The sequence below is a fragment of the Mytilus galloprovincialis genome, chromosome 4, assembly GCF_965363235.1.
Source record: "Mytilus galloprovincialis chromosome 4, xbMytGall1.hap1.1, whole genome shotgun sequence".
NCBI classification, from domain to species: domain Eukaryota; kingdom Metazoa; phylum Mollusca; class Bivalvia; order Mytilida; family Mytilidae; genus Mytilus; species Mytilus galloprovincialis.
Window position 1 is genome coordinate 55,765,350 of NC_134841.1, and position 19,244 is coordinate 55,784,593.

At 32.6% G+C, this 19,244-nt stretch overlaps 1 protein-coding gene across 5 annotated transcripts in view; it reads left to right on the top strand.

Moving 5' to 3' along the window:
* Nucleotides 1–12,842, top strand: part of LOC143072480 (C-C chemokine receptor type 1-like) — a 123,492-nt gene extending 110,650 nt beyond the window's left edge. For all 5 annotated transcript variants that reach the window (XM_076247408.1, XM_076247407.1, XM_076247410.1 and 2 more), the window contains one exon: nt 9,811–12,842. In XM_076247408.1, the coding sequence (XP_076103523.1) occupies nt 9,820–11,091 (1,272 nt within the window). In that variant the 5' untranslated portion in view covers nt 9,811–9,819 and the 3' untranslated portion in view covers nt 11,092–12,842. The remainder of the gene's footprint in view (nt 1–9,810) is intronic.
* Nucleotides 12,843–19,244: the final 6,402 nt, after the last annotated feature.

Genomic DNA, 19,244 nt, shown 5'->3' on the forward strand with positions numbered 1-19,244 from the left:
TCTTATGACTATCCTATGACATATCTCAGACTTCGTCGCGAAGCTGTCTTGGGATGAACTTAACAAAGATATCATAAACATGTCGCAACTTCTTTAAATTTAAAAGGCAAAATACATGGATTTATAGAAAAAAATCATGTAAATGTAGTATGGGTTTCTTCTAAATTATTAAGCGTATTGATAATAAGATAATTTGCAAATTAAATATAAAGAATAAGTCTTATATAAAAAGTTTATTAATAATTTACTAATATACATGTACATATGAACTTAAAATACAAAATTGAGAAAAGGGAATAAAACTACAACATTTGTTGTACAAGTGAGTTGAATGTCCCTGTATCGGTTCAAAGAAATAAGGTTAAACGATAAAATCGTGCACTCTTGATACCAATACATCGAATGTCCATTGTTGACAAATCAATCCCTTAATCAATAAAGATTTAGTTGTGAGCAGGAAATGGAGAATAGACAATTGGTTAAGAATTAGATAATTTTTGCAAAATTAATATAAAAACTGCGTGTTATTTATATAAATAAACTTATGACTATCCTAAGACCACCATAAGACACCTCTCGTGTAGTCCTACCTTTATGACCAACTTAAAGAAATGGCCTAATTTAGGACCACTTTGTGAAACCCACTTAGGACTAAGATACTTCGTAAGACCATCCTACGACATCTTTGTGAAACTGGCCCCTCTTCAGCATAGGTATTTTTACAGAGCAGCAGCTAACATTACCGTACAACTGACCTAACCGACATCCGACCGATATGGAAAGATCACAGCCTATCATTTCTCAGCAAATATCCTACTTAAACAGTATGATGAAAAAAAACGCGGTCATATTCCTTATGAACTATACTGTCATACACCTTCATTACATGCGCCGTAAAGACTTCATAAACACTTCAATATATAAAGCTATAATTAATCCATTTTTCGATTATGACATGAACATATGCCTATCGTTGACCTCCTTTTACCTTCAATGAAATTTGTTTTTGGAATTTAAAGAATTGCGTTTGGGTAAAAATAAAAATAAAAAGCAGGGGAACGAATAAAATGTGGACGGCGTTATCTGTCAGATAAAAAAAAACCCTATCATTTTGCAATTTTGGTCTTATTATATATACTTGTTACACATATTGTCGTTAATCATATCAGTATTATTGCTTCGTACAAATTACTAGTTCAACAAAGAGTAAAGCAAAAAAAAAATCAGAAAGTGATTTTGAAAAAGTTGTTTGTTATCATGTTATCAGTCAAATGCTGTATTTTGTGTTATAGAAATGTGATATCTGTAACTGGGTTTGAACATGTATTCATTTGAATTGTCCAATATTTATAAAATGCCTTTGAACAGTGTTCTGTGCGCTATTAGTTGTCTTTTTTTCTTTTGGTTCTGATATAGTCAATATTTTTTATTCCCTACCATCAGTGATTGTCGTAAATTTTGTGATTTCGATTTCCCAAAAGTATCATTTTACTCTTTTTAAGCAAAAACTTAATTTCAAATAAATTCTACATCTATACAAAATAAAGAATACAATGAAATTTAAGTACATACTTCTCAATAAAAAGCTCTTTACCACTAATGACTTCAACAAAAAAGATTAAAGTAATAATTTTAGATGTCACTGCATTAACTGCGTTTCCCATTATACGTTCTAAGAAACCCAATTACGGTAACAGATGAAAATTGCTGTATACAAACTAAGACATTAGAGATACTGATGTTCAATCAAAAAAGTATTTAATTCCGCTCTGTATTCAAGTCTGATGTAACTGTTACCCTAACAATGAAGTTAATAGATTGAGAGGAAAAAAAAGAAAAGAATCAATTTTATGAATGGAAACATTTTCTGGAATATTACTGTTAACCATTATAGGTATTTGCATAATCAAATATTTGCTGAAAGCATGTGATTTGGTTTAAAATGTAATATTTTCCTTAAGAAAAATGCAGCATTTGTTTCAATTGCAATTGGAGGTGATGTTAGCTCAGATTATTATGATAAAATACACCACCTTTTCTATATTATGACCGGAATTATTTAGCAAAAACATGGACTTTTCTGTACTAATAGTGGAATGAAACAATGAATATGTGAGATCAGATCACTGTATAAATATCATTATTTTGCATGTAAAAATTCATATGTGTATCAATAACCACTTTTAAAGAAATGATATGTTCAGTCATAGTCAGACTGAATTGATTTTGAGCCGCTGTTTTCCAATCGACTACCGATCCACCAAACCTTGGCCACAATCAATTCACCAGCCCCTGCCTCATTTAAAATGCATTAGCGTAGGAGAAGACTTGTATACGACAGTCCCATTCATTAGATCCAAGGGTGCAAATTGTCTGTACTTTCCTGTTGATTACAAATACTTCGGTCCTTAAATACATTGCATGGTCAAGGAAATTGTGTTTCTGCGTTACAGATGCGAGCGATTTTTTTCTCTGTGCAGTTATGTCACGGTCATAAGTTATTGTTGTGTATGCTTGCGTTTATTTGAATGCTTGCGTTTATTCAATATTGTCATCATAAGTTACTTTTTAGTTAATTTCTGCATGAATACCAAGGAAATTTTGAATTCCGGCTTCTCTAAGATATAAAACATTTTGACGAATTCCTCCTTCCTTTGGGACCTCATTAGTTTTAAAAGATAACATTCTTTTGTTTAAAAAAGTAATCATTCCTACCAAATATCGATAGAGATTGCTTCAACTCAAGTCTCGCGATACTACCGACAGTTAAGTTGTTTTGTAATTTTTCCAAGATATTACAGTTGTCATTCACATTTACAATAATTCATCGTGCAAAAAAACACTTGTTTTAATGTCTTCTCACTCTATGCGTTATGAAATATAGGATTTTACAAAATGCATTCAATTTATTTGGTAATCAGGATAACTTTTGGCCTGTTCTTCCATTTTCGAAAATTTTCTTATTGTTTTCGACACAAGAAAGCTTGATTAATGGTATAATTATCAAGACATCGATCTCAGAATCAGATGCGATGTATTGTTGCATGATTCAATTCAAACCCTTCACAAAGCTTTGATTTTGTTTACGATTACCATTCTAGCTTTGGTATTTTTGTCATTATCGATACAATAGGACTTTGATAAGATTTTAGTTCCCAGGAGTATCCGTCTAACAAACAGATACTCTCTCTGTGTGTCACTCGAAAATTCAGTGGTATCCGCAAGATATATCAATCAACTAATGAATTAGATTCGTAAATAATTATCCGATTAGACTATAATGACTTAATTTCAAACATTTAGTTTGAAGGTTTTTTTTTTTTCTACAAATGAGTCTATAACTTCCTAAAACACATGCGTATAGCCTCATTGTTTTTTTTTACAACAGCTTCTTTAAATAGTACTAGTGTTTTCATATTAAGAAAACGTCATTGCATTAAAGATACGTATGCTTAGCTATATTAAAACTGTTGCCAGTTTTATGTAAGTGAAATAAATATTAGTAAGAACGTTTACACGAAGTGTTCCATGAAATTCCAGAGCAAGCAGGACATATGAAAAGTTAAAAACCAAAAACCCATACACAAAGAAATGCTAATAAACAAACCTTACTATGATGTGATTAGCAGTTCTTGAACTTAACTACTAGTATTTAAATCAATGATGATTGACATGTTCTTGTTTATTTTCCACCAATTTATACTTGAAGTAATTATTCTTTTTTGTAAGAAAATAGAACCAAACAAGTACATTCAAAACATAAAAAAAAACAACGGAAATTGTGTCTGGATGTTTAGGAAGATTTCCAGAGAAGTTCTAATCAAAGTGGTAATCATTTACAGAATAAGCTGACAATGTGTTGATTTATTGCAATAAACACACATTATTGACCAGAGGTTATAGCCATACAATTGCTTTTAGTGTGGTATATAAGATGCGTATTATATACTTTTTATACTTAGACTCCAGCACTTTTTATACTTGGTTTCGGTGTTGTTTGGGGTTAGACTTTACTCAGCTTGGTTTAGAGAGAGGTTGGATGAAACTTGTATGTGTATGCAGATGACAAGTAAATTGTATGCTGTTCGTGTTTTAGGACTTTATCCTACCGCTAGGTTTTTTGAAATTGTCCGGTTACCTTTAAATTAAAAACACAAAGTTCTGTTCATAGGCGGATTTAGGGGGGGGGGCGGGGGGCCCGGGCCCCCCTTTTTGGGAAAAAATTTGGTTGCTTATATAGGGAATCACTGAAGCGTGACTGGAGCGGGCCCCCTCTTAGGTCAGTCAGTGGGCCCCCACTTATGAAAATTTCTGGATCCGCCACTGCAGTGTTCAGTTGGAATACACAGATCATTTTGTTTATTATAGTACAATACTAAACATCAAAGTAAACTACAAATTAAAATAGTAATAATTACCAAATACAATAAAGTAAATAAATCAAATGACATTGAACAAATTAGGCTTTCCATTAAATTGATAAAATTAAAAGAGTACATTGTTTCTATTTTCTCCTTAAACAAGTTTATTAATGTAGTTATTAGTTAAAACAAAAGAAAAGCCAGTGAGTAATCTATGTTTCAAATTTTATAACGAAAATCTCTGTATTAAAGGCTGTGGATTTTCTATAAAAATCTTGGTTTATTTGCCACAACGTACTCTTTTTCTAGTAAATGCAATGAAACAGTAATTACTTATGCTTTCCAAAAGTTCCCCCTTGGTATATGTACTAAATGGCTTATCTCTATTAATCATTATATCTGCAGTTTTGATACAATTGAAGTTTGAAAAATTCGTAAAAAAATGGCTACAGAAGGGGTCATAAACCTTAAAAGTAACATGTGTAATTGGGTTTACATAACATGGTCATTCAGAAATCTGAATGGAGTGTTTACTTACATCATAAAACCATCTGGCTAAATTAGTACATGGTCTATAAAAATGTATACATGGTCATTTATCTTTGGACAAGTGCATCTAAGCTATGTATACATTATACATAAAACTTTGAAGAATATTTTAATGAAAACTTCTCTATAATATATTTTACTCATGATAATATTATGCCAACTGTAAACCAAATATATAGGTGGTTTGGAACTAAAATGTAAATAAGAATTAATACATATTAAACAGCAAAGAAACAAGAAATGATTCTAAGTAAGAAATTAAGATAATAGTTACTATAGTCTTAATCAAATCGTCTTTATTGCAATGTCAAAACCAAATTAACTTTTTCGCAGAAACAATGTGTTTTAAGGGAAAGGGCGCTGTTCAAAAGAGGGACGAAAGATACCAAAGGGACAGTCAAACTCATAAATCTAAAACAAACTGACAACGCCATGGCTAAAAATGAAAAAGACAAACAGAAAAACAATAGTACACATGAAACAACATAGAAAACTAAAGAATAAACAACACGAACCCCACCAAAAACTAGGGGTGATCTCAGGTGCTCCGGAAGGGTAAGCAGATCCTGCTCCACATGTGGCACCCGTCGTGTTGCTTATGTGATTACAAATCCGGTAAATAGTCTAATTCGGTAGGTCACATTCATGAAAGGGAAGGGGATTGTAGTTACGACGTAAGGAACATATCCGATATCATTTGTGAAACGGTTATTCCAAAACGGTCAACCAACTCGTGATGGCGTCCGTAAAATTTACGAAGGGATGATTTCAACTTCACCATTTGGAACTCTTAGTTTAATAGCTTCCTTGTGAGCAGTAACCCTCTATCAAGAAAATCACTAATCATGATAGGAAAGTTAGCTAATAACCTTATACCAGCGGCAACTGATATCTGAGTAATCTGCTAAAAGGAAATCTACAATAGAGACATCGTTCATTTCATTTTTGAATGTTCCAAAGTCAATTAAAGTCTTAAAAAAGAAGAAGATGTGATTTGATTGCCATTGAGGCAACTATCCACAAGAGACCAAATGACACAGAGGTCACTGTACGGCCTTCAACAATGAGTAAACCCTTACTGCCAAGGCTCCGAAATGACAAATGTAAAACCATTTCAAACGTGAAAACTTATGTATAAAGTACTGAACAAAAAAAAATATGATATACAGCAACAAACGACAACCACTGAAATATAAGCTATACATGTATTATAATCGTGCACTTGCCGAAGGTAGATTTCTATCCGACGCTGTTCATTTCATCAAAGTGGGCTCAATTTTGCCTTGAGCGATGTACTTATCTTTCAACTTCAGCGGCAAATTCTTGAGAATAGTAGTTCTATAGGGTTCGAATATAATACTTTTTTGATTTCTAAAAACTATGCAATATTTCACATGCTTAAAATGACTAATGTCTGTTTTCACGAATTCTTAATTTCAAACACTTTACATGTTTTGTTAATTCAATGTTCTGATTTGTGTATACGAACGTTCCGGAAGCTCACTATGCAGCTATTTATCTTAAGTTGATAACTAGATATGGTTTTAAGGAGATTCATTTCACGCTATATTGTAAAAAATATTGTTTAGATTGAGCTTTCAAAATGATGGATTGTCTTTTTTCTGTAATGGTGAACAATTGTGCAGTTGAAATATTTTTGGTTGGGAAAATTGGTAATAATGGGAAACAAGGGTAATATTTACCCCATAGAATCATCAATCTCTTTCTTTGATTTTTTGTGTGTTTGTTGGTGTATTTCCCTTCACAGATGACTGTAAGAGAAAGTAAAACAAAAACTTTTTGTAGAGCTTTGGCAGCAATATTTTTCGTTGCAACATACACTGAAATGACACGAACAGTTTTTATCTGGTTGAATTGAAGTATGATACTACAGTAGTTTGCTAATTTTTGCAAAGTGTTCGGTTGAAGTCCCATCGACGCTAAGCCAATATCTTTTGTGTATGCTTCATCATAAATTCCTCCATTCAATTAAGGAAATGCCTTTATATTTCTTTCCTAGCTTGTGTAATCAAAAATATGATAAAACATTCGTCAATGATTCATATATGGAATTCAGTTTGTTTTAAGAGAATGTTTACTTAACAATATACAAGAGTACAAAACTAAAAGTTCTATTGAGAAGCTTTATATACCGGCATATTGGTTTTAATAGCAATATTTGGTTTTCCCTAGTCTCTGTATTAGTCTTGCTTTGTTATATACGATTGTATTGAGAAATAAAGACAGTTTATAGAAAATAACTCTCCAACATTGATGAATTCGGACAGATTAGTGTTTTTGTAATTATGAAGTTGTCAATCACTTGTTAATTGTTTCCACTCGAACCATACATTGTACTTCATTGGACCATATCATTCCTATGAGAATTAATTCATATCATTGACTGTGACTTGCAATACACTGTGCTGTTAACAAAGTACCTCGGTCCCAGAGACGTGGATACTTTACTACACGTTTTTTCCCATAATACATAATAATCATGTATTCTTTTCTTCCTGATTTATGTTGGGTGGAATTAATGTTTTCTAGTTGCCAATTAGAAATAAAAATTCTCCTTCCTTCATATATTTAATTTTTTGTCAGTCAGAAAGTCGCTTATGGAATAAATGCTTAGATTGAACGCAAAATGCTCATTAATTAAGTTGCGAATTATATTATAAATCACTTACGGAACACTTCGCAATTATACAAAAGAATATTACCACATGTATTTCATTTACATGTCATACCGATATGAGAATACGAGCATATTTATTGCAATCGATTGCTTATTCAGTTCCGTAAATGTGATTTTTTATGTATAATTCCTAAGTGGCAATTATATTTTATGTCACTCTGTCGTTACTTCTCGAGCATCAGTATGTTTATTTTTAGACGAGACTTCTAGAGTTTAAGGTCAAACATGCACAACATTTACATGTATCAAATAATTATCTCAAGTGTTGAAGACTAATTTTTAATTTGATAACAATAATCGGTTTACTCGACTTTACCAATTTCATCGATTTTGGGTGTTTCTAATATTAATGTTCTATTAGATTGTGCATTGGATGAAATAGCTTTATGGGGATAATGCATACATTTATCTTTTTTGAAGAAGCAAATGAACATAATGCTTGCTCAACAAAACACAATGTATGTAAGTGATTATAATGACAGAAAAAAACATACCGGCTCAAGCGAGAAAATAACCTCGTTGAGATGATCAACGATAATCTATGATTATTAACGATGTATCACATACAAATTTCGTAAATTCAGAAAACATCCACGTACTCGTGATCTGTAATTTGTTCTTTCTAATAAAACTATTCTTGCGGGTAAAGAAATTCACAAGATGTAAGAAAAAAGTAATTATCCTTTTTCATCGTACTGTACATATCCTAAGAGGTTTTGAACTCATACATATTCTGTTTGTTTTGGTGGTCAGAATATGCTATCTTCTAATACAGCGATTTATTCCCGAGTGCTTGATTACTGTAATACAAACTATATACAACCAATAATATACCAACATTTATTATCATTGTAGTTCTATCTTATTTTGATTCAACATTGCAGAAGATCCTATGTTATCGTCTTCAGAAATAACCTATGTAATCTGGGCCAGTTTGTTAATGTCTATATGTAAATGTTCAGTGTAAATTGTTTTGATGAACACATCATATTGGTCATGATAGATATGCATATTTCATTTCATCAATTGAGACCTTCAAAATTATGCATGTGCCTATCTACATATAAGGAATAAACATGTTATGTCATAACATCGAAAATAGGATATTTTGATACATGTGAGTTTCCATAAACATTTCTTCTTGTTCTTGGTCGTTATAATGTCAGTAAAATATACATATTGAACCAATGATATTGCCAAAGTATGTATCCCATATATTTCTTTGAGTTTTTTTTTTTAATTTCCTCTAGAAACAAGATGTAACCCTAGTAATTCTCGAATTATTTTGAATATTTGAATTGACATGTACATTATGTGTATGTTTGCCTTTGCTCATTCTCGTGTTAACGTTAGCATGCTAGAAATCAGATCATAATCGGAATATACACAAACGATACAAATCAAAAATAACAAGACATGTGAACGGGCAAATAAGGAAAGACGAATAAAAAAAAAGAAAAGAAAAAGAACCGAAGCTTTCAGGGGAAAACATCTACCATCACGTGACACAATGTGACATGCATTGTATAATTCTATAATGAACAAATTTACAATTGATATATATTGTATGATTGAGTCCTCTTCAGGAAGTTCTTGTTGTGATCACAAGCAACTGACATGCAAACATCTGTAGGTTTTTGAAACGGCGGTAAATATAAAATAAATCATAAATAGGTATCATCTTTGTAGTCTAATACAAGCAATACGCCGTTAATTCATATATATCAAGTCAGGAAGCTCATCAGTGATAATGTTTATTTATATCTTTGTGTTTTTGTCCATTCAAGAATTTGTTCTTAATACAGATATTCCTCTTTCATATTTTTATATAAAATATACAAATTGTCTAGACACTATAACTAGTATTTAAAGCTTGACAAGGATGGCTACATGTCTATTGTTGAATTCCATTCTTTGGATTTCTGAGACTGCATGTCATTTTTGTACAAATAATAACATTGCTGCGTTGCTGTCTCGTACTCGTATACCCACTAAGTCGTATTCATTAGCGGTTTATTTGTTATTTTAATATAGGATAGTAAAACGGTTATAGCCAGATAAAATGTTACAACCCTTAAGCATAATTGATCCAGTTCTTCTCCGGGATTGTATAATAACAATTAAAAAAATTAGTCTCGAACTGAATCTCTCTCGCTACAAACTTTTTGTTGGAAAATTAAATGAATTCTTGTTCTTTTTCAGGCTGACAAAATGGAATACAACATTTCAGATATATCGGATCAGATTGGCTTTTCTCTTCCTTCAACAGTAACTCCTCCTACTGCAAATATCTCATTTGTTAATCCGTCTCAGTATTATTCTAAATATATACCAGAGAAGACAATAGTAGGACGATATGTGACGTTATTGACCTACAGCATAGGATTCCCTGGAAACATATTCGCTTTATGCATATGGTTACAAAAACGGATGTCGAATTCCTCCGGATATTACCTTGCAGCTTTAGCTTTGTCGGATTTGTTATTTCTTACATTGCAAGTGTTTCATGAACTGAATGATACCTGGGAAATTAGCACACTTGATGTTAAATTTCTTTGTGAATTCTATCCAATTATTTTTATGACATCACAATACTTATCGCCGTTGTTAGTTTTAGCCTTTACAGTTGAAAGATATATTTCAATTTGCCATCCATTTAAGCGGGAAAGATTCTGCACTACAACACGTGCTATGATAGTGATCGTCTGTCTCGCAATATTTTGCCTTTGCATGAACCTCATACAAGGCTATTTTTGGTCGTACAATTCTCAATTTGCCAAGTGTCTTCCTCGTCCTTCAGCAATAAAAAATGGCGATAAATCTCTTTGGTCAGTTTGGACCTGGTTTTCGGAGACCGTGGTATTTATGTTAGTACCGCTGTTGATTTTATTTTTTAATGTCCTTGTAATAAATGAGGCCAGAAGACTCTCAAAGTTTGAAAAACATCAGTTAAAATCTCACGCCAAATCTCACGGAAATGCTACAACAGTGATGTTAATTGCAGTTTCATTTTACCATATATTCACGACTTTTCCAGTGACAATAGCTGTGGCGTTGTATGTTCAATACAGTGTGGAACCTGAAGACACGCTTTCGTTAGTGAACAGTACTATGCCTTATTTATCAGACAACTCAACATACAACTTAGTAGATGCCTCAGCGTTGACCCATCAGTGGTCTAGTCATTTTCGATACATACTTGTTAAAAGTATCATTGAAGAGATTGGTTTGACTCATTATGCTTTCAACTTTTATATTTATTTGATAACGGGTAAAATATTTCGAGAGGAATTTCTATCTTTTGTTCGAAGGATAATTTGTCGTAAGGAGAAAAAACATATTCCATCTTGGAATACCGAATACACAAATGTTCGAACAGACCCAGAGAGTTCAAATCATTTAACAGTGCGCATGATAAATGGTCAACCGAATGGACATAGCGGAAACGACAAGATCGTTGACGATTCAGAGACGCCATTATGAGATCATTATATGACGTATTATAGTTCACGTGATCGAAGCTTTAGTAACATCTCGCCTTATATGTGTTTTATATCAACTGATTTTTGCTTCATATAAATTATATTGTTTCATCTATGTTACTGAGCCATGCATACATACATAGCAAATTAACATATTGCTGTTGAAAATTATTTAAAAGTTGATGTTTAGTATACGTTATTGAGACAACAGAATAGAGAATATAAAATGTAGTCTTATCTAGATCTCAATCCCTTCCTATGAAGATGTTAGGAGGGGTGCCGTCCGAATTCACGAAAAAGCATTCTTTCCCTAATCCCGTAATACTTTGGCCCAAAATTGAAAATCGTAAAGTTCTGCATCTCAAAACATTCAATATAACTTGAACACACCCGTGAAATCGCTGGTCCGTGACTTAATTAAAGTATATAACTATATGTAAGCCTTATTTTAGCCTGGATATTTGGTCATCTGAAAAGTCCCTATAGGGAAAACGGTACTATTTATTCTGCCATAGGCGACAATACCATTATTTTCTAAATTTACCAGTTTTTATAATAAAAACCTGGATAAAACAGTTATGTGTGGTGTTAGTACTTTATGACTGTATTCTAAAAATTAAAGCCAAATAGTATCATGACCAATTTCCAACGGAGCTTGTTTATGTTATCCATGCCCACCGTCATTTTACACCAAATTTATGAAATTTTGGAAGCCTTTTCGAATAATTCTCTAGAAAATATTTCAATAGGTTTTAAAATTTATATTGTAAATTTACACACTGCAGTTATTCATAGATAAATAAAAAAATATAATTGTACCCTTACATCCAATCACAGCGCTCCTAAGTTGACTTCCTTCACCTGTCTTGGGTACACAAAAGGCCAACCTAATGCTGGGAAAATGTAATACTACAGTTTTCCCTATAGGTAACAGGTGAATATACTATTGGTATCGGTATCGGATTCGACCCGGAACTTGTTAATTATTTGCAATATTAATTATGTGGAAAACAAAAGGGTCTGGAGTGGTGTAATTTTAATCAACACCATTCTCCTATATGAGCTATATATATAAAGTTGAATTCTTTGATTTGTCGTTTTACCCAATGACGGCTGACAAATTGGACCTCGTTATTTTAGTATTATATAGATAGATGTGTAAAATATCGTATAAAAGTAAAATAACAAAAATACTGAACCACATTATATAAGCCTTTTATAGGACTTAATCTTCAGTCTCAGCTCTACAGAGTTTACCTTTATGCTAATTAGCAAAGTGCATAATTTGTCCATTTTTCCACCGAATTTCGAAAAATTAAATGTAAACTTAAAAAAGGTGATTCAAAACCCTCCGAACCAACTCAGAATTATATAAGAAAGGAAAAAAGGTCTTCATGTTGATCTAAGGGCCAAAAGTTAAGAAATGTCATTATGAATCCAAAAATTATGTGGACTATCAGTTCAAAATGAGGTTAATTTTAACATTTTTCATCTCGCACTGAATTGAATGTAAAGGTGCACAATTCATGCTTATATAAGAAAGACATCGGTTTGTGTTGAAGTACATTAGTTTCTATGCCTATGTTGTATTCATGGTGAAGGTTAACAAAATTTATAAAAAGTTTCAATTATTTACTTTGTACGACAACTAATGTATTTAATACTGTCTGAATGTAATATGTGAAATTTGTCATCTCGCAAATACAATTATGTTATTTAATACTCAGTAAGTTTATAAAATTGAGAAATGTTTATTGATTTCCCGTATGTAATCTCATTTAGTGAATTTCAAGACTGTAAAGCTATTTTGTAGATTCCACATTAAGTTTTATATGAAAAAATATTCCCACAAAGTCCTTTAACATCAAGCTAAGTAGATTATATTATATTAAAATGCATAAATTTGACCATAATAAATCATTTATTATAAGGATGTCAGTAAATAACCAACACCATAGCTGTTGCTTTATGTGTTTACTCATTAATACTTGGGTATTATATATATATATATATATATATATATATATGAGATCTCACAAAAATATAGCTGTATTTTCATTCAAAATAAGAATTACTACATAGAAGTTAATTCAATAACCCAATCCTTACATATAGGTGGTGGTGGATGAGGGTTAAATTATATTAAGACTGACATGCTGAGTCGAATTTTTAACGTGCTTATGCACAAGCTAAGTACCGATATGTCAACTTACCAAGACACATTATTCTGACTCCGAGCCGACTAGGTTTTTGCTTTCACTCACCAATGCTGTTTGCTTAGCGAAGTAGCAGCAAGTACCATGCAATTTTTAGTCTTTTTAATAAAAAAAAAAAACAAAGGCTGCAAGGAACAGCAAGCACCAACAGAGTTTTCTGATTTTTCGCTCTAAACACAAAATAAACTAGAGGCTCTCAAGAACCTGTGTCGATGACCTTGGTCTATGTGCATTAATTATAATTTAACAATGGACACAGATAAATTCATGACAAAAATATTTTCTAAAAATTTACAAATTTTGGGGATGGTGATGTGTTTCTAGGTCTTACTTTACTGTGCATTCTTGTTGCTACAATTATCTATATCTATAATGAACTTGGCCCAGTAATAACAGTGAAAAATATTTTCTAAAAATTTACGAAAATTTGGTCATGTTTGACTTAATTGTAGATCTTTCTTTGCTGAACATTATTTTTCAAATTCAAATTCAAAGTTTTATTGCCATATAAACTATACAGTTTGTGACATATAACAACAACAAAAACAAATAAAGACAATAACTAAGTAACTCAATATATATACACAAATTCAGGTAAATATTAAAGGGTCCCCTGTCCTCAGTTCCATTGACTTTTTTATAAAGGATCCTAGTTTATTCACTTGTGTTGGTGTTGATGGGTTAAGTATATATATAACTTTGTCATTGTCAGTGAGATTAGCAAATGAATTACTTTCTCTGTTAATGCAATTAAAATATGTTAATCTAGTATTTGAATTATGAGAACAATTTATTAAGAAATGTTTCTCATCATCTAGTACTTTGCATTTTTTGCAAAGTCTCTCTTCGCGGGGAATTTTAAAATGCCTTCCTTTTTCAATTAATAATGAATGGTCACTGATTCTAAGTGTTTACCCTTTATCTCTAACTATAATAATATTCAAGATAATAACCAAAAACTGCAAAATTTTATTTAAAATTACTAATTTGGGGGCAGAAACCCCAAAAAGGGTTGTCTGATTTGTCTGAAAATTTCAGGGCAGATAGATCTTGATCTGATAAACAATTTAATCCATTGTCAGATTTGCTCTAAATGCTTTGGTTTCAAAGATATAAGCCAAAATCTACATGTCACCCTATGTACTATTTTTAGCCATGGCGGCCATCTTGGTAGGTTGGCCAGGTCACGCCACACATTTTTAAACTAGATACCCCAATGATGATTGTGGCCTAGTTTGGTTAAATTTGGCCCAGTAGTTTCACAGGAGAAGATTTTTTTTTAAAATACTAAAATTTTTGATAAATGGTTAAAAATTGACTATAAAGGGCAATAATTCCTTAAGGGGTCAACTGACAATTTTGGTCATGTGACTTTTTATGTAGATCTTACTTTGCTGAACATTATTGCTGTTAACAGTTTATCTCTATCCATAATAATATTCAAGATAATATACCAAAAACTGCAAAATTTTCCTTAAAATTACTAATTTAGTGGCAGCAACCCAACGACAAGTTGTCTGATTTGTCGGAAATTTTCAGGGCAGACAGATCTTGACCTAATAGACAATTTAACCCTTTGTCAGATTTGCTCTAAATGCTTTGGTTTCAGAGTTATAAGCCAAAATCTACATTTTACCCCTATGTTCTATTTTTAGCCATGGCGGCCATCTTGGTTGGTTGGCTGGGTCACGCCACACATTTTTTTAAACTAGATACCCCAATGCTGATAGTGGCTAAGTTTGGTTAAATTTGGCCCAGTAGTTTCACAGGAGATTTTTGTAAAAGTTAACGACGACGGACGACGACGACGGACGCCGGACGCCAAGTGATGGGAAAAGCTCACTTGGCCCTGTGGGACAGGTGGGTGAGCTAAAAATGAACACGAAAATTGTAGAACACACGTTAAAACAACACCAAGCACAAAAGAGTTTAGTTTTTTTTTCACTCTTTTCTGTAAAGCATTTAATTTGACATTGTTGGACGGCTTCAAGCATATATTTAGCATTATTTAAACCTCAAAACAATGTGCAAGATAGAAATAACTTGTTAAAAGTCTCTCATTATACATATTCCCTTGATTATACAGTTAGATTTGATTACTAGTATTATTCTCTTAAGACTTCCTTATACCCAATATTTATTGGAATGATTAACACATTCATGATTCAATATCAGAGAAATAATATTGGTGTGCAAGGCCTTTCATTAATTGATATTTGACTAACGAATTGTACTATCAGAGCGTTATGAAGAACTTCCCTTTTATCTCCTTACTGCAGCATACATTTTTAATCATGTCTCGACTATCGTAACAAGAGAACCACGCCATATAAAAAATAAGATTGTCAATGCGAAAAATCTCAACCAGAGACCAGATGACGTAAAAGTAAGCAACTATATGTCACTGCTCTGCCTTTTACCGTGAGCAACACCCATACCGTACAGGCTTGCCCACTCAAAATCATACAGAAAGCGGCAAGGGTAAACATATAACTGCGAGTACTCTCAGATCTGTTCATTGTGTCTTTTTTTGTCGGGATGTATAAGTAACCGGCCACGTCCACTTGTCTTTTTGTCCATCTGATGAGTTAAGCCTTTTTCAACTGATTTTTATAGTTCGTTCTTATGTTGTACTGTTATACCACTGTCCCAGGTTAGAGGGAGGATTGGGATCCCGCTAACATGTTTAACCCCGCCACATTATTTATGTATGTGCCTGTCCCAAGTCAGGAGCCTGTAATTCAGTGGTTGTCGTTTGTTTATGTGTTACATATTTGTTTTTCGTTCATTTTTTTTTTACATAAATAAGGCCGTTAGTGTTCTCGTTTGAATTGTTTTACATTGTCTTATCGGGGCCTTTTATAGCTGGTATGGGCTTTGCTCATTGTTGAAGGCCGTACGGTGACCTATACTTGTTAATGTCTGTGTCATTTTGGTCTTTTGTGGATAGTTGTCTCATTGGCAATCATACCACATCTTCTTTTTTATATGTTTGCGGACACCAACGTCTACCTCTAACTTTCGACAGTGATATTACAGAACAACAAACTATAAAAATCAGCTGAAAAGGTCGCTTAATCATCAAACCGATATAACACACAAAAACAATTAACAAAAACACAAAAAACACAAATAGCAGATCTGCGTATACTCGTAGATACTAAAAACTGGTTTCAATTATCAAAAACACAAAAAACACAAATAACAGATCAAAGAGTACTCACAGTTACTAAAAGACAGTTAACTCCAAAAACAAACAAAAACAAAAAAAAAAAATCTGAGAATAAAACGTTATGTCTATAAGAACTGAAACTCTGAAAAAAGCTAGATTCTTTAAATCTAGAAACAGGTATTTTTCATTCTTAGTTTAAATAACGTACATATAGTACTTTCTGTAAACAAAAAAGTCTGAGATTCTGGTCACGTAAATCTGCGCCCATAGACCCCATCGTAAAATGTTGTTGATCGTGTAATGTCAGTAAAAGATCAATACAAATTCTGTTATATGAATTAATAACAAATTCTCTCCAATAACACATGACAGAAATGTACAGTAATTATTCAAAAATTAATAGTTTAAATGTCAATTTCAATCAGAAATGACAAAATTTTGCCCGTAACGGTTTGCAACGATTTTGATTTTTTTCCTGTAGTATTTTGATGAAGGAAGAAGGTTATACTGGTGTCATGTTTCCATTCAGTAAAAATATTTACACAGGGATTAAAAGTGAAGGCAGCATACTTCTCATCTAACCATCCTCGTCCTTTACGTCAATATAATGAAATATTATATTGATAAATGGCTTTTCCCGCCAATATAATTGACATTTTGTAAGACTATGCCATCTTATCAGTTTTAGGACATTCAATCGGAAATTCATAGTATTTCTTGAATATTCTTTAACGGTTACACGCCATTATTCCGACAGCCCATTAGTCCGACAGCCCATTGGTCCGACAACCCATTAGTCCGACAACCCAACAGTCCGACAACCCATTGCTCCGACAGCCCAATACTCCGACAACCCATAAGTCCGACACTTATCAAGTCAAGTATCAGGGTAAAATATTTTTTGTCTCTCTGTATTATTACGTTTATGTAATAGCATATTTTAAGAAATAACTCCGTTTATATTACATAAGACTAAGGTAGTTCGAATACTTTCTATATATTCAATTCGAAATCTGTATATAGAGTAGAACAGTATATAGAATAGAACAGAAAAGAATATTTCATTTTCCAAATAACACAGTCTATAAAGAGCATACAAATCATGACCAACCAGTGATGGTGCGAGCTACTGGTGATACCCCCGCCCAAATATTTCGGTAAACAGGAAATTGTTGAGATGTGAATCTAAAAAAGCATCACACAGTATAACTGACTTATATAAACCTTGAAACCAAATTTCAGAAATCATTGTATTGTAGTTTCTGAGAAAAATGTGACGAAAATGTTCAACTTAGCTCTCATGTAAAAATTGTTCGGTAAACAGAAAGTTGTTGAGTTAAGAATCTGAAAATGCATCACGCGATAAACCAGACTTCGGACGGTCAGACAGAGGTAACACAGTATACTCCCCACTTTTACGAAGCGGCGGTATAATGATTGGGTCAACATTAAGACATTACAATACTAATTTATACTAGTTATATTTATTTCACCATAAGCCTCAGTCACAATATGAGCCAAAACCAAATAGGAAAAGACCTGTACTACATAATTCAAATGAACTAATAATAAAATCATAATTTTTCCAATAAAAGTTAAGTTTTCTTGTGTTAACATCGAAGATTAATCATGTTTATCTAACTTTTTAAAGTTCTGACAAGTGCTAGAAATATGCTGAAAGGGTTCCTAACTCAAATTATTATGAAGGGAGCATTCGATTGAAAAATGACGCTCATCCTCAACCTATCAGCTGTACAATACGATTTTTTAGTATCTGGCATTTTCTATTCTTAATGTAATGGGTGAGCACCGATTCTTAATTAACATATGAACTACCTTTCTTAAAATCAATGATATCTAAATATTTTTCTCCTTGAAACATAATGAAAAATAAGTGTCAAGTATGCCACAAAACACATACTGTACTAAGTTTTTACAACTAGATAATTTGACAAAGACACAAGCGTGACAAGAATTTCACACATTGTCTTAGATTTTTTACTAGTTGTTATTGGCTTTTATATTGCACTCGTTCTATTTTTAAAAGCAGTCATTTTGAGTTGACTGTTTGTTTCTTTGTCATATACAGTCCCTGAATATCACTTTTCCTCATGAATATTTAAATAGAAGTTGCCGAAATGTTCATGTCCGTCATACTTGTTTTTCGTAATAAGTTTTGTTGTAAATCATAAGTCCTGCACCTCCCCCAACCATTTTAAAGGAGGGATATTTTTCCTAGATTTTGAAATAAGCTTGTGATATAAAATTGGTACCTATACAAATATATTGAGTGTCATCACTCAGACTATGTCTGATCTATCGTTTTTGGAAGTGACTTGTAGTTGTCTCAGTATCTCGTGGATTCACATTCCCGAACATGATACCGTGTTCATAAAAAACACCAGGCGAAGTAGAACATCACAGACTGACAGTTGACACACAAACGACGAAATGTAAACAAATAAATACCCAAACACGTAAAACGAAAGAGGGTCGAATGCAAGGACTTAGCAGTAGCAATTAGCATGTGTATCAACTCCAATATAATGAGAAAACTATCCCGCACGGAAAGAATAATAGGAATCAAAACGGACAACCCCAAATATTGAAGAGAACAGAGTTGGTCTTTTTAAAGAAAAATTACCAATACACACAAGACAGATGCATTTTCGGAGTAATGGGCTGTCGGAGTAATGGGCTGTCGGAATAGTGGGCTGTCGGAGTATTGGGCTGTCGGAATAGTGTGCTGTCGGAGTAATGGGCTGT